Source organism: Miniopterus schreibersii (assembly GCF_964146895.1).
Source record: "Miniopterus schreibersii genome assembly, chromosome: 2".
NCBI classification, from domain to species: Eukaryota; Metazoa; Chordata; class Mammalia; order Chiroptera; family Miniopteridae; genus Miniopterus; species Miniopterus schreibersii.
Window position 1 is genome coordinate 101,724,103 of NC_138102.1, and position 16,377 is coordinate 101,740,479.

The 16,377-nt window shown below is 36.5% G+C and overlaps 1 protein-coding gene across 5 annotated transcripts in view; it reads left to right on the top strand.

Moving 5' to 3' along the window:
• Positions 1–16,377, top strand: part of LNX2 (ligand of numb-protein X 2) — a 69,214-nt gene that overhangs the window by 32,517 nt on the left and 20,320 nt on the right. For all 5 annotated transcript variants that reach the window (XM_081129773.1, XM_081129777.1, XM_081129776.1 and 2 more), the window contains one exon: positions 10,691–11,207. In XM_081129773.1, the coding sequence (XP_080985899.1) occupies positions 10,801–11,207 (407 nt within the window). In that variant the 5' untranslated portion in view covers positions 10,691–10,800. The remainder of the gene's footprint in view (positions 1–10,690; positions 11,208–16,377) is intronic.

The following is a 16,377-nucleotide window of genomic DNA, read 5'->3' on the forward strand; positions in this document are numbered from 1 at the left end:
CCTCCTGCACACACCCGGTCCAGGGCCGAGAATTGAGCCTGCAACAGAGGTAGGTGCCCTTGGCCAGAATCAAACCCGGGACCTTTCAGTTTGCGGGCCTATGCTCTAACCACTGAGCCAAACCGTCTAGGGCTCCAGTTCTCTTTTGAACTCTTTCCAGAAAGATTTTGTTCTCACCATTCCACCAAAACTATGTATTAAGGTCACTGGTGAATTCCATGTTGCTAAATCCAAGGTTTAATTCTTAGTCCTAATATTATTTTCCTTGCCTGCAGGATTTGACACAGTTAATCATCCCCTCCTGCTTAAAACACTTTATTTGGTTTCTCCACAACATACTCTTCTAAATTTCTCCCTACCACAATGACCACACCTCCTCAGTTTGGCTCTTCCCTATCCCTCAGACATGGTAATGTTGAAATGTCCCAAGGCTCAGTCTTCAGACCCCTTCTCTTTTCTACTTATACTCATACACTCTCCTTTGGTGATCTAAATGGCTTTCCATACTATCTATACGCTGATGCTTCCTAAATTTGTATCAGCCAGTCCTCTCCCTTGACCTGCACTTGCATATTTAATGCCTATCCGGTGTCTCTGCATGGAGGTCTAATAGACATTTCAAATTTAACATGTTCAAACTTGAGTATGATCATTCAACCTACTCTCTTACAGACTTTTGCATCTCGATTATGTTAATTTTATCTTTCCAGTTGAGACCGAAAACCTTGGAGTCATAACTGACTTCTTCCCCCACCATCAACCGATGCACACCTTTTATTTGTCAGCAAATCATAGTGGTCTGCCTTCAAAATATATCCAGAATTGAGTCACTTGTTACTGTCACAGCTATGTTCACCCTGGTTCAATCTACCACCATCACCTCTTGCTCAAAATATTTCAGTAGGCTCCTAATTGCTTCTACTTTTGTCCCCTTCAGATTAATCTTAACATAGCAGCCAGAATAATCCTATTAAGATTCTTACTCGGAGTAAAAGCCTAAGTTCTATGAAGCCCAACAAGATTTAGTTAGCCTCAGTTACCACTCTGATCTGTCCTTTCCACTATGTTTATTTCATCAACACTAGCCTCTTACTACTGATTGAATACACCAGCCATATTTTTACCTCAGGGCCTTTATACTTATTTCATTTGTCTGTAACGAACATTTTTACATCAGATACCTGTGCGGCTTTCTAGTTACTTCCTTTTGGTTTTAACTCAAGTGCCACCTTCACAGTCAGTTTTTCTCTAATCACCCTATTTAAAAAGCTATCCTTCTGCCAGTACTCTGTCTTCCCTTTCTTGCTTTCTCTTCCTTTGTAGCACATCTCACCATCTAAACTACTACCTATTTCATTTTGTTTTCTTGTATATTATCTATCGTCTGGAGGCTCCCACCCACACGAGGGCAGGGATTTTTATCTTTGTTCAGTGCTGGACTCCTAGCTCTAGAACAGTGTCTGGCACATAGGAGATTCTCAACAGTCTGGATGGATGGATGGATGGATGGATGGATGGATGGATGGATGGATGGATGGATGGATGGATGGACAGGAGGGAGGATTAGAGGATGAATAGGAGATCAGGTTTGAAGGTTAGGAAGAATAATAGTTTGATTTTGAATATATTTTGTTTGTAAAAGTTTCCTAGTGGAGATGTCAAAAAGGCAGGTTGTAACTACGTAACATATAAAACCTGGGATTTTGTTTGAATCAATCAGTTTCTGCAATATGGGAAACTAATAAAATTTGGAGTGTATTGTTAACCATCCTAATGATTTAGTAGTATAGCCTCTTTATATTTCTGACTTTCGGTACAGAATTTTATTTCCAATTATGTAACACTGGGCATTTATATTTTGAAGGGCTATTTTATTTGTGTTACCTGAATCTGGGTGATGAGTTACAGTATAGTGAGGATTTTCTTTTAATTTTTACCCAGTATTAGAACTATATGTAACTCAAACAGCTCATTTTAATAAATTAGAAGGACCTCTGGCAACACATGAGAATCATTCTGGATAAATACCAAGGCTTCCAAGGCTTTGGTTCCTTCCCATGATGCTAATATCTGTTTAGACTAATCTTGAGAAAGCAGAGTTCTGGCCCACTCATTGATGATCTTTTTGAAGCCTGGCCCAAAGTCATTCTTGATCTGGTAATTTTTATGTATACTAAGTTACAACTGGAACAAACTGAGCATCTTAATACATGTTGTTTTAATTATTGATATCACTGATTAGCTTGGAAAGCTGCAGCATTTAAATTTCCTATATCTTGCCCAAAGTTAAGATAATGAAGTCTGTGAAATCTTAATTATTAGCAATACCACCACCATAAAGCCATCCTGACTGTAGGTTCTACTTTATTTATTTTATTGCATAGGTTTGATCACAGAATAGCAATGTCCTGCTGATATCTTTGCATTTATTGAGGGAAATAAGATTGAAAAGTTTGTTCTTTTTCTGTAGCTTTAGGGTTTTTATGGAAAAATATAAGATCGACTCTGAAGAAAAATCTGCCATCGAAAACCATCTATTTATACTACTAACAATTACTGTGCTTTCCTCAAAGAAAGAAAAAGCAAACCAGCTAACTGTATTAGTCCTTTAGAATGAGGTGTCAGCATCTTCTAAATAGCATCTTATCTGGGAACCAGGAAAGTTATTTTTGTCACAGCTTTGTAATATCTTACGTCATACTACCGTAATAAAAATTCAGAAATGTTCAGTTTTATATCTAGCACTATTCTCTTCTACATACACTTGTCTGCGAAAATAGAAAATTTCAGGTCAGGATATTTAGAGTATCCAGTACTTTGGAGATCAAACAAACAAAAACAAAAAAGATGCTCCCAAAAATCCCTCCTGATAAGCTTTGGATTTAGATCATTTTTATAGTAATCACAATGCTGGATAATAGTAAAGGAAAAATGTTCTGGTTTTGGGGGGGAAGAATCACAGAATTTGGGATCTGTAAGTAACTTTAGAGTTGATCTAATTTGCTCCACTAATATATAGGTTAAGACAGTGGAAGACTAGAGAGGTGAAGTGCTGGGCTGCGTGGCCGGGCTGTTAGTCTCAGAGCTGAGAATCTCACCCAGGCCTCCCGAGAGCAGTCTAGAGGGAGGAGCTTGGGCCCTCCCGCTTGTCTGTCCGTATCTCCATCATCCTTTACAAGCATGAATCTAGTCATGAGTTTATATTATGAGGCTTTGTGGCTTGTAAAAGGTTTCTCTGGCAGTGTAACATTTTTAGCTTCACAGTAATCCATTTCTCGTTTGCACAGGAGTAAGTTGAGGTTTATAGGCCACATTATGATGTAACGTTGTTAGTGAGTGGCAGAGGCAGATTTTGAACCTAGGTTTCTAGCTACTCAGTGCTTTTTGATTCCCTTTACTCCCTGGGATAATTAAGAGTTAGTAGAGGAATTGTGACCCAGAATTGCAGAAATTGGAGATTGAAAATAAGAATTTATCAATCACTGTAAAACAGGTGTTTTCTAAACTTACTGTGCAAGAGGTTAAACGGCCCAGCTGCGCGTGGCTCAGCAGTTGAGCATCGACCTAGGATCTAGGAGATCAAAGTTCGATTCCCAGTCAGGGCACATGCCTGACTGGGCTCAATCCCCAGTGCCGGGCCTGCAGGAGGCAGCCGATCAACGACGACTCTCATCATTGATGTTTCTCTCTCTCTCCCTCTCCCTTCCTTTCTCTGAAATCAATAAAGATATATTTTTTTTAAAAAAGTTAAACGTTCAAAAGATTTCATCCTTTAGAAGGTGATAGATTCTTTAATGAATTAAAACAGAACCCTTGTCTTTGAATGTAATATAAAGAAGTATTTAAATTATATCCAGCAGATAAATATCACATGCAATAAAACCAAACCAATGAAAATTATAGTTCCCCGCACCACTCATGTTGCATCTTTCACGTATTGTGCAACACATATGAATATGTAACATTCTCTAAGATCTTAAAATTACCCCAACTAAGGTAGCTGGTGAGGAATGCTGCCGAGAGGAGCCCTCATGCTGTAGGAATGTCTTTCCTGAAATAAGGTTGTTTCAACAGAGGTCTTTTCTTGTTGGCAGAAGTACGGCTGAATAGTTAGCCAGATAGAAATGTTTAGCATTCCATACGGTATATTTCCTTTTTGAAATAGTTTTATATCAGTTCTGTTTTTAAATTACTCCTAATTAACAATGTAATATAACTTTAAAAAATGTAACGCCAGTATAATTATCTCAGCCTGCAGGAATTGGGCAGTTTAGTCTTTGCCTTTATCTTTCTGTGTTAAAAAAAGTTTTTCATCATAGTTTTGTGGTTCAAAGTTAGAAGAACTAAAGGTAGAAGGACATTTGAAATTTGTAAATTCTCTACTAGCCACAATTTAACCTCCTTTTTAATATAATATTTAAGAAATTATTAAAGTTATCAAAAACAATACCTAACAGATGTTGAGACTAACAGGTAACTATGAAACAGCAGTATTTTATTGTATATAAAAATATAGAGTTATAAGTATTGTAGAGCTAGATTTAAACTGTGTGTATGTGTCTGTGGGGGGGGAGGGGTGGTCAATTACTATTTAAGCACAGCTGATAGTTTATAGGCAGATAGCTAAGGCACCAGAATATATATAACATACTAGCACGTAGTAGCCAGTGGGTAAACATGTGGTGAATGAAAGAATGGGTTCTGTAGCCACCTAGTTACCCAGCTAGTATAGAACTCGGAGCCTTAGTCTCAGTTTCTAGCTTTTTTTGCTTAACTTACCAGTTTCCTAGGTTATTTTTCCCCCCTAGGTTATTAAGTAGGGTATATCTAACTACAAGTAGCATCTTAAGAATTTTAAAATGGCTTTCAAATATTTTCACTTGCTAAAATGGGGCAGGAGATAAATAGCTAAGTGTGCTCAAGTATAATTTTATGTAGAGAATTATAAATTATAAATATGGAATTACTGGAAACTGATATTTGATAGTTTTCCTAGTGATATGTAATAGGAAAAAGTTTTGATTAATTTAAGAACAGAATTTCTGTAAGGCTCTCTATTATAAGGTAAATATTTCTCTACAACTAAATATCCAGACATGCTTCTTCCAGTAGGAAAAGACTCTGAGGGGAGAACTTTATTCCAGGAAAGACAAACTCCTCTAGTGTGGTCTCATCTCAACCGTTGCCTTTTTCAGTTTTGTCTCTTTTAAAGTAGTGGTGGTGATTTCGTTATTTCTTTGTGCTCTGTACCAGTTGCTCTCGAAGGGTGACTCAGGACCCCCATTCTCCTTCATTGGGTCCACAAGGTCCAAACTGTTTTCCTAAGGTGTTGTCTGCCCTTTTTACTCTCATTCTCTCATGAATAGAGTTTTTTAGAAGATACCTGACATGTGATCTCAAAACTAATTGAAAAGGAAAACAGATTTGAGAGCTCAGATTTGCAAATGTAAAACAATGCATCTCTTCTCACTATATTTTTTATTTTGAAAAATAGTTATTTTTCATAAAAATGTGAACATGGGTTTATTGTTTATTAACAAATGAATATTTAAACATTTCACTAATTAAATAAATTGCTTTGTCATTTCAAAGATGTAATGGACTAATTCAGCATGCAACCTTTTATTTTTTTTTAATTTATCTTTATTGTTGAAAGTATTACAGATGTCCCTTTTTTTCCCCTCCATTGATCCCATGTCCACCCCACCTCCAGGCCTTCTCCACACTATTGTCTGTGTCCATGGGTTATTCATTTATGCATATAAGTTCTTTGATTAATCTCTCTCCACCCACTCCCCCACCCCCACCCTCCCTCTGAGATCCCTCAGTCTGTTCCATGCTTCTATGTCTCTGGATTTATTTTGTTCGTCAGTTTATTTTGTTCATTGTATTTCCCATATGAGTGGGATCGAGTGATACTTGTCTTTCTCTGACTGGCTTATTTCCCTTAGCATATGCAACCTTTTAGAACTGGCTTTTTCACTCAGCATAATTCTCTGGAGAGTCATTCATGCAGGTTTTTATGTGTATCCATAGTTTGTTCCTTTTTATTGCTGAGTAGTATTCTACAGTATGGATGTATCATAGTTTTTAAAAACATTTCACCTATTGAAGGACATCTGAGTTGTTTCGAGTTTTGTCATTACAAATATAGCTGTACAGGTTTTAGACCATAAATTTTCATTTCTCTGGGATAAATACTCAGGACTTTGGTTGCTGAATTGTGTTGTAGTTGCATGTTAGTTTTTTTAAGAAACTGCCAAGCTTGTCCAGAGTAGATAAAGGAATCCTTAGATGTAAAGTTTGACAGCCACTGCTTTATGCAAAGGCAGCTATCAAAGCTGATATGAACATGATGTGATACAATTTTCTTGTGCTGATTTCATCAAATATTTTTTTCTCAGACTTTTGAAGATTAAAGGGAGTGATATGTTATTCTTTGTAATCATAGGCAGGGTCCAATATGTTGACTGCTTTGCAGTGCCACAAATGTGCTTTGTTTTCTCTTGTATATTTATACAGGGTGGCTTATATATTTATACAGGGTGGGACAAAAGTAGGTTTACAGTCATTTGTATGGAAAATGAACCTGAGAACAATTTTTTTTTAGTGCATAATATGTGCCAAGAACTGGGAATAGAATAGATAAGATAGACACTGTTATCTTTACCCTAAAAGAGATGAAAAGATAGTAAGGAAGCATGCAAATGTTGTAGTTGCTGAAATGCAGGTATGTGTAAAGACCAGCAGGAGACTAAGATAAGAGAGGTGGACCCAAGAGTAGGAAGGAGACAGATAGCGTTAGACAGAAGAGGTAGAGATTGTACTAAGACTTAAGGAGTGAGTAGGAATTTATCAGGAAGAGCACAAGAGGAGAGGGTATTCTTAGACTCTTGGCATTGAGAAATCAAAGGATGTTTCCCATCTAACCATACTTTGGTAGCAATAATTGCTAATCTTTTTTCCTGAGCTAGATCTCCTAAGTTAGGGCCAGTGAGGACTCTTTCAATCTGAATCAAACATGACATCAAGAGAAATAATCGAATAATATATAGTTTTGGAGTGGGCAAATTAATTGTGAAAACCATAATTCTTTCTGAGAGCCTTTATGATATACTCAGGTATTCTTACACCATACTCCAGGAAGAGCAAGCATGTTAATCATAACTGGAGTTAGATAGTAAATCATGTCTTGTAATTCCCTTTCCATTGCACTGGCTTTATTTCAAGATATTATTTAAAATGTATTGTAATGTTCCCAGCCAATTTATTAGTTTCCATGTCTTTACTATTCCTGGGATATTAGCTAAACAGATAATGTAGTTTGTAAAGATACATATTGTGCTACATTTTATATTTTGGAAACTGTTTAAGACTATTATTTACTGGTATTTTAATATTTCTAATTGTGTTCATAGAATATCTGAAATCAAAATTAAATAAACATGGGCATATCCTTCTATTTACACAGATGTATTTCTGGTCACTTAAACTTACCAAGAGTGAGCAAGCATATTGTCACCCACTTGGTCATTCAACATTTATTGAACTTCTCCCCTGTGGCATGTCCAGCTCTTAAAGAGGGACTCAAGTGGAGGACTACACAGTGTGAGAAGTAGTGTAAGGTGTTATGACTTGCACACAAAGTGGAAATAAAGTCATCTGCCTGGATGGGGAATAGGATGTGGGACTGGGGATTGGAAAACCAGGGACAGGCTACTTTTGTCCTTAACAAAACTCACACTCCAAGGCTTTCATGGAATACCTTACCTCATTCCTATAATTACATAATTTACTATTCTGCTATTTTGAAGCAAGAAAGGACTGGATTTATCTTCCTTTTCTCTTACCAAGTAATTATAAGTTGTATTGCTTGGGGCAAATCAAAATCTGTCTAAACTTTTGTTTCTTTATAGTAACAGTAATAATAGCTAACACTTATATAGCACCTATTATATGTCAGGCACAGTACGCACACACATTTATTATTACTCCTATTTCACAGATGAGAAGGAAACAAGTTAAGTAAGGTCACAAAGCTAGTAAGTGACAGAGGGAGGATTTGAATCCTTGCAGACTGGCTGAGCCACTAGGATATGCTCTTAACTATTTATGCTATATGGTCTTGCAAGTCCTCAATCCATATTTATATGCACATGTTAGTGATCTACCCATGATAATTTTTCATTTAATGTTTGTTTTGGAGTAACAGGCATTTCAGGGCTGGAGATCATGCAGTTGTCATTCGGTATTTTAAATGGGAACATGTTCTTTTTCCTCTTGGAAAGATTTTGTGATAAAATGAAAATAATCAAAGAACTAAGTTATTTAGAGATTTAGAAAACAGCTAAAACATAATAGTCTTAAGAGAAATACTTTCTTAGTCATTATGTGGAGGCTAGAATCACAGTATATTTTCTTGAGGAAAAGAAAAATTAGAATAACCACTGTCACAAACAAAGAAGAGCAAAGGATATATGACTTTTCTTGCTAATTGAGTAGAAAGCAAGTGTCTGTAAACTTCTGTGTTAAATGCCTGGGTTGAAGCAGCAGTCTGCCTGAGATAAATGATATTTCTGTCCTTAATCTCACATACCTTGCACTGATGTTTGAAAAGTTAACAGTGCTCAGACAGTAAAGAAGAATCCCCATGAGTTACAAAATACAAGGAGTGTCTGCTCTCTTAATGTTGGCACTGGTAGGAGTCTAGATCACAGGCTGCTCTTGTTGTCATTATATTAAGTAGTTTTTAAAAACACAATTTATCTGACATCAGCAATCCCATCTGAATCCTGTCCCATCCCATCATAATTCACGGTAGTTCTTGCAAAATCTGTTAAAATGTTAATGTTGTTTTTCTAGTAAATATGCCAAGTAAATAAAATAGAAAGTACATGTGATTGGAGGAGAATTTTAATATTGAAACAAGTGCTAGTGGCATGACCATGGTGTCCTATTTTTCTGTCCTTGGTTCAGGGACACTGAGTCATAATTACTCTGCCCCAAGTACATTTTCTTTGCCTTGGAGGTCGTAGGTCGTGATCTGCTCCATGTTCCCTGGATATACGTGCACTCTCATTCGCCTGTGACTTAGCATTGAGGTGCCTTTGTCCATTTTTCTCTCGGGTTAATGCTTCCCGTCACAACTCAGCAGTCCATATTTTTTCCCCTTTTGAAAGTATTTCCGGCCACAAAGCCAAACTGAGTTAGATGCCAGTTCTCCTCCCCTTTCTCTGTATCCCCATAGCATCCTGTACATAACTTTCTCAGAGTACTTATTACATTGCATTTTAATAATGGGTTTGCTTAACTATCCTGTCCCTACTTCCCTACCCTTGTTCAGTGTTTGGCACATCCTAGACACTGTAAATATTTACAGAAGAATGAACAGAGACAGCTGCTGCCTTTAGAGTTTACTTTTTAACCCCCAGTGCTGCAGCAGCAGGAATCTGGAAACCCATATCTGAGGGGAGCATTTCTCACTAGGCCTGCACTAAACTAGGGTAGGCTGTTTTAAGAGTCTTGTGTTGGAAAGGATACGTGTGTGTGCGCGCACACACTCTGCGGCTGCTCTGAGCAAGCCGAACAAATGGAAGCGTGGAATAATATGAGATGGAATTGAGATTTATAACATGTCTTGTCTGTTTAATTGAATTACAGCAGGTTTTTTTCTTTTAAAGCAGTTAAATAGTGTCATATTTTATGAAGTTTGCATAGACGTTTATATATGCTATGCAGATTTATTTTTGTATAATTTGTGTTACATATAGAGAGAATATTCAAATCATACATATTTTGAAATTCATTTCTCCCCAAACATAGTGTAGAGCAAAGATCATTTTTTAAACATATACTGAATTATCCTGGAAACTACATTTTCAAAGATGCAATCTTTGGTTTAGTCTTATAAATGCATAAAATCAGTCAGAAGCAAAGAACCATGACCGGGATTGCCAGTGCAAATGTATTATATAGTATACCTCAAATTACATTATCAGCATACTGTGTATATTAATTGGCTTTAAAGCAATCATTGAACAGTAAAGTATTTGAAGATTTCAGTTAGTAAAACAAATTGATTGTTTCTTATGTCACATCATATATTATATGACATCTTTGCTTTTTTTTTAATCCTCACCTGAGGATATTTTTTCCGTTGCTTTTCAGAGAGAGAGAAACATTGATGTGAGAGAGACACATCGATTGGTTGCCTCCCGCACATGCCCCGACCAGGGCCGGATCGAGCCTGCAGCTGAGGTACGTGCCCTTGGTCAGAATCGAACCTCGGACCCTGTAGTCCGTGGGCCAACGCTCTGACCACTGAGCCAAACCAACTAGGGCTGGCATCTTTGCTTTTAATCATAATTTCTTTTCCACTGAGAACTTGGCAGTGTAACTTATTCTTAGCCAACTAGCAAATTAATTTCATTTTTATGTTTTATGACTAATTTGTTACCTGTTCTAAATTTTGTGATTTCTTTTTTAATTTTTAAATTCTTTTACTATTTTTGAAATTTTATTTTATATTTTTTAATTACAGTTGACATTCTACTTTGCCATCTTTTCTATAAGTCCAACATGACCTAAATAGTTTACTAAAAAAGAAGTTAACTGGTAATATTATATTAATACTTTTAGCTTCTCTTGATGGATATTAATTTTTTTTTTTTGGTTTGGTTTGTTTATCTAGAAACCCTTGGTTTTAGTCAAATACATCACGTCTATTAAAGGAAACCATACCTGAAGTGGAAGTGGAAATCTAATGTATAAAGATATAAAAACTGCTTTAGTTGATTCAAAATGGGAACGACAAGTGATGAGATGGTATCTGTGGAACACACCTCCTCCTCCTCCTTCAATCCTCTGTGTTTTGAATGTGGTCAGCAGCACTGGACAAGAGAAAATCACTTGTATAATTACCAGAATGAAGTGGATGACGACCTGGTCTGCCATATTTGCCTTCAGCCCCTATTGCAGCCACTAGATACCCCCTGTGGACACACATTCTGCTGCAAGTGCCTCAGAAATTTCTTACAAGAAAAAGATTTCTGTCCATTGGACCGCAAAAGACTTCACTTTAAGTTGTGTAAGAAGTCTAGTATTCTAGTTCATAAACTTCTGGACAAATTATTAGTATCCTGTCCATTTTCTTCAGTGTGCCAAGATGTAATGCAGCGCTGTGATCTGGAGGCACATCTTAAAAACAGGTAAGTAAAAAATATGAAAGAAAGAGAACTGACTCTAAGTTTTATAGAAAGGTTGTTGAAACAAAAACTTGACTAAAAAATACCAAGGCATCAATAAGTAAATGGACAAATAGAATACAAGAGATACAATAAATAAACAAGTTGTGTGGAACAGTATGTAACATTAGTACTTATCAAAAACATGAATATAAAAACTACAGTGAGGAGGTACCATTTTATACCTATTAATATTTTTGCTGGTGAAATATAAGACTCTTAAAAAGCTTACAATTTAACAGTATAGTAAAAAAGTGTGTACAGCCCGGGCGGGCGTGGCTCAGCGGTTGAGCGTCTACCTGGGATCCAGGCAATCGAGGTTCGATTCCCGGTCAGGGCACATGCCCAGGTTGCGGGCTCGATCAATGACTCTCTCATCATTGATGTTTCTATCTCTCTCTGTTCCTCTCCGTTCCTCTCTCTGAAATCAATAAAGATATATTAAAAAAAAAAAAAGTGTGTACAATATAGAAAAAATCTTTAAAGAAGTCTTTTTCTATGCTGAGACCTTTCCTAGGCCATTGAATGGTGGTGTGTGTTTGTTTTTTGTTATCCTCACTCGAGGATATTTGTCCATTGATTTTTAGAGAGAGTAGAAGGGAGGAAGGGATGGGGGTGGCAAAGAGAAAGAAAGATACATGGATGTGAGAGAGACACATTGATTGGTTGCCTCCTGCACATGCTCTGACTGGGGCCAGGGATGAACCTGCAACCCAGGTACGTGTCCTTGACTGGGAATCGAACTCGAGACCCTTCAGAGCACAGACCAACACTCTATCCACTAAGCCATACCAGCCAGGGCTCATCGAATGGTTTTGAAGCCTTTACGGGTCAGGGTAGGCTGAGGCAAGATTGCTTTTTTAAATTCACGTTTTAGCTTGGAGGAAAGTTTGAGTCTGGCACATTTTTACCAGCATTATTTTCTCATATATAATGTAAAAAGAAGATATACGTATTTGCAAATCATGTATCTGATAAGAGTCTAGTATTCAGAATATATACAGAATTCTTAAATTAATAAAAAGCCAAGTCATTCAATTTTTGGGTGGTGTTTTTTTTTGTTAATCCTCAGATGAGGATATTTTTTCAATTGATTTTTAGAGAGTATAAAGGTGGGGGAGGGGGGAGAGAGAGAGAGCAAAAAGCATCGATGTGAGAAAGACACATTGATTGGTTGCCTCCTGCATGTACCCTGACCTGGGCTGAGACTTGAATCTGCAACCCAGTTACATGCCCTTGACTGGGAATTGAACCCATGACCCTTAGGTGCTTGGGCCAACACTCTAACCACTGAGCAACACCAGCCAGGGCTCAAGTCATTCAATTTTAAGTGGGCAAAGGATTTGAATAGGTATTTCTCCAAAGATGATATTTGAATGTCCAAGAAGCACATGAACAGATGCGCAAAATTATTAGTCCATTTTTATAATGCATTGTTGTGTTTTTGTCAGTTGTAAGCATTCTATGTATATTCTTGTTATAGACCCTTATTACATACATGATTTGCAAATATTTTCTCTCATTCTGTCTATTGTCTTTTCACTCTCCTATGCCCTTTTAAGGACAAACAAGTTTAATTTTTATGAAGTTCAACGTATTTTTTTCTTTGTTTGCTTTTGTTTTTGGTGTCACATCTAAGAAACCATTGCCTACTCCAAAGTCACGAAGATTTACACCTGTGTTTTTTTCTATGACTTTTATAGTTTTAGCTCTTACATTTTGGTCTTTGATACATTTTGAATTAATTGTGACTGGAGAACATGCTATGTATGACTCAGTTCTTTCCATTTTATTATGGCCTAGCACATGGTCTGCCCTGGAAAATGATTCATGTATGCTACAGAAGAATGTGTATTCCACTCTTGATGGGTGGAGTATTCTATAGATGTCTATTACATCTATTGATTTATAATGTTATTAAAGTCTATTTTTTCTTGTTTTTATACCTACTTGTTGTATTGAAGTCTTAGGCTACTGTTGTTGAATTGTTTATTTTTCCCTTTAATTCTGTAATTTTGCTTCATCTACTTTGAGGGTATGTTGTGGTTATGTTTTTAGTTGTCATAACTTCTTGATAAATTGAACCTTTCATCATTGTAAAATGTTCTTGTCGCTAGAAATAATTTTTGTCTTAAAGTCTATTGTGTCTGAAATTAGTATGCCCACCTACTCTCTTTAACAAAAAGAAAAAAGATTAGTTGCATGGTGTATCTTTGTTTTTCCTTTTAATTTTCACCTATTTGTGTCTTTGAGTCTGAAATGTGTCTCTTGTAGACAGCATATTGTTGGTCATGTTTTCTTTTTAATCTGTTCTGCCAATCACTGACTTTTGATGGGAGTGTTTGTTTATATTTGATGTAATTACTGATAAGGTAAGATTTATGTCTGCCACTTTGCTCTTTGTTTCTATATCTCATTTCTATATTTCTCTATTCTTCCATTTTTCCCCTCTTTTGTGTTAAATAGATATTTTCTAGTATGCCATTTCAATTCCTTTGTCATTTCTGTTCATATATATACATTTTTAAAAATTGATTCCAGAGAGAAGGAGAGAGAGAGAAAGAGAAACAACAATGTGCAAGAGAAACATCAGTTGGTTGCCTCCCACACCTGCCCTCACTGGGAGTTGAACCCTCCACCTTTTGGTGTACGGGACAATGCTCCAAGTGAGCCATAGCAGCCAGGGCCATATATATTTTTTTGAATTGTTTTCTTAGTGGTTGTGCTGGGGATTACAATTAACTTCATAATTTATGACAATCTAATTCAGATTAATACCAATTTAATTTTACTGGTATACAAAAGCTCATATATAGCTCCATTCCTTCCCCCCCTCTTTTGTGCTGTTACACAAATTACATTTGTATGCATTACATACCTATCAAAACAGAATTATAATTATTACGTTGTGTGGTTGTCTTTTAAACCAAATAGGACAAAAAAAGGGAGCTATAAACAAACAAACAAAAAAACACTTTTATGCTGTTTTTTATATTTATGTAGTGACCTTTATCAGTGCTCTTTATTTCTTCATATGGATTGAGCTACTGTCTAAAGCCTTTTCGTATCAGCCTGAAAGACTTTAGTATTTCTTGTACAGCAGATCTGATAGCAACAATCTCTTTGTTTTTTGTTTATCTGGGAATGTCTTCAGTTCTGTTTTTTGAAAGATAGTTTTGCTGGATATAGACTTTATGGTTGAGAGTCTTGTGGGTTCTCCCCCCCCCCCCCCCAGCAGTTTGAAGATGTCATCCACGGCCTTCTGCTTCTATGGTTTCTGAAGAGAAATCAGCTGTCAATCTTATTAAGGATCACTTCTATGTAATGAAATACTTCTCTCGTGCTTTCAGAATTCTTGTATTTGGGAAGATTTGTGTCATTTTGTGTTCAAATATTCTTTCTGCCCCTTTCTCTCTGACTCCTTGTGGGACTCCCATTATACATATGTAATATTTTTTATAGTGTCCCACAGGTTCTTGAAGCTCTATCCATTTTTTTTTATTCTTTTCTTTCTGTTCCTCAGACTGATAATCTCAATTGACCTAACTTCAAGTTCACCAATTCTTTCTTCTGCCTGTTCAAATCTACTGTGAGTTCTTCATTTTATTTATTGTGTTTTTTGAATACAGAATTTCTATTTGGTTTTTTATTGTAACTTATATTTCTTTATTGATATTTTTATTTGGTAAAACGTTTTCATGTTTTCCTTTAGTTGTTTTAGACAGGGTTTCTTTGTTCTTTGAACACTTTTATAATATTTGTTTTAAGTCATTGTCTGGTGGTAAGGCCAATGTCTGGGCTTCCTTGGGGACAGTTTCTCTTGACTGCCAATTTTCTGTGTATGGGCCATACTTAATTGTTTCTTTGCATGGTTTTTAACTTTTTATTGACCACTGGACATTTTAAATAATGTAGTGTAGAAACTCTGGAAATCAGATTCTTCTTCCTTTTCAGGATTTGTTTTTGCTATTTGTTTGTTTGTTTGTTTGTTCAATGAATTTCTAAACATTCTGCAAAATCTTTGCTCAGCTTACTGGTCAGCTAATGGTTGGACAGAGAATTCCTTAAATGCCTGTAACCAATAAATTTCATAGTCTTCCTGAGGGACTCTGTGTTTATGGTGGAGCACACCTTCAACACTCAGGCAATAGACATTTCCTCCTTAGCCTTCATATCCAGTTTTCACAGAATGTCATTATTAGCCAGAAGTGAGAGCTTAGTGTCTTCTCAGTTTCCTATGCATGCACACAGCCTGGACATATCAGAACCCCTATGGACATTTCTTTCCCTAGCTTTTATATATATATATAAACTTTTTGATTAGCTTTTTGTTTGCCCACCTCAGGCAGCCACAACCTTAAACAACTGCTTCTGATTTTACTTTTCCTACCAAATGCTCCTAGTGTAAAGGTTGATTGTATTGAGTGAGCTCTAAGTCAGGCTAAAGACATCCTTGCAAGTGGGGTCTTCCAGGGAACCAACAGGTCAATTAATGACAATTTTCTAGAAATGGGGCTTTGAAAGTATGCCCGTCTACCCTTCCAAGAGCTGCCAAACTCTTTTTTTCAATTGTGATTGTGGGCGATTGCCTTTCCAGGCTTCTGTGGAGCTGGGGAGATGGGGATGGGAACAGGGGAAGTTTAAATGCCATAGAGCTCACTGTTTTTACTGAGATTCAGCCATTTTTCTTGAATAAATGCAATCTGGATTGCTACAGAACTTTGGCTAATTTCAAGAGCTCAGATGTAGTTGGGTCTGACAATTTTTGCCAGTGTTCGCATTGCTTTTTGAAGGAGAGGCTTTTCAGATACCCTTAATCTACCATTTCCACTGGTCACTTGAATTGATTTTTGCATATTTTAATCTATAACTTTTAATCATTTTGCTTGTTTCTAAGATGCTCATATTCTTTTAGTTTCATTAAGTACTTGTCATGTCATTGTGCTGACATTTACTATGCATCATGTTTTATTTTACTTCTAACCATGCATCATTTTATTTTACTTCTGCTGCCCCACCACTGACACTAATACTAATCTGCTACTAATAGGAGAGTGTATTCTGTTACACTCACTGTATGCTTCCTAATGTGAATCATTGTTATATCAGGGATGATGCCACTATATCATAAGTT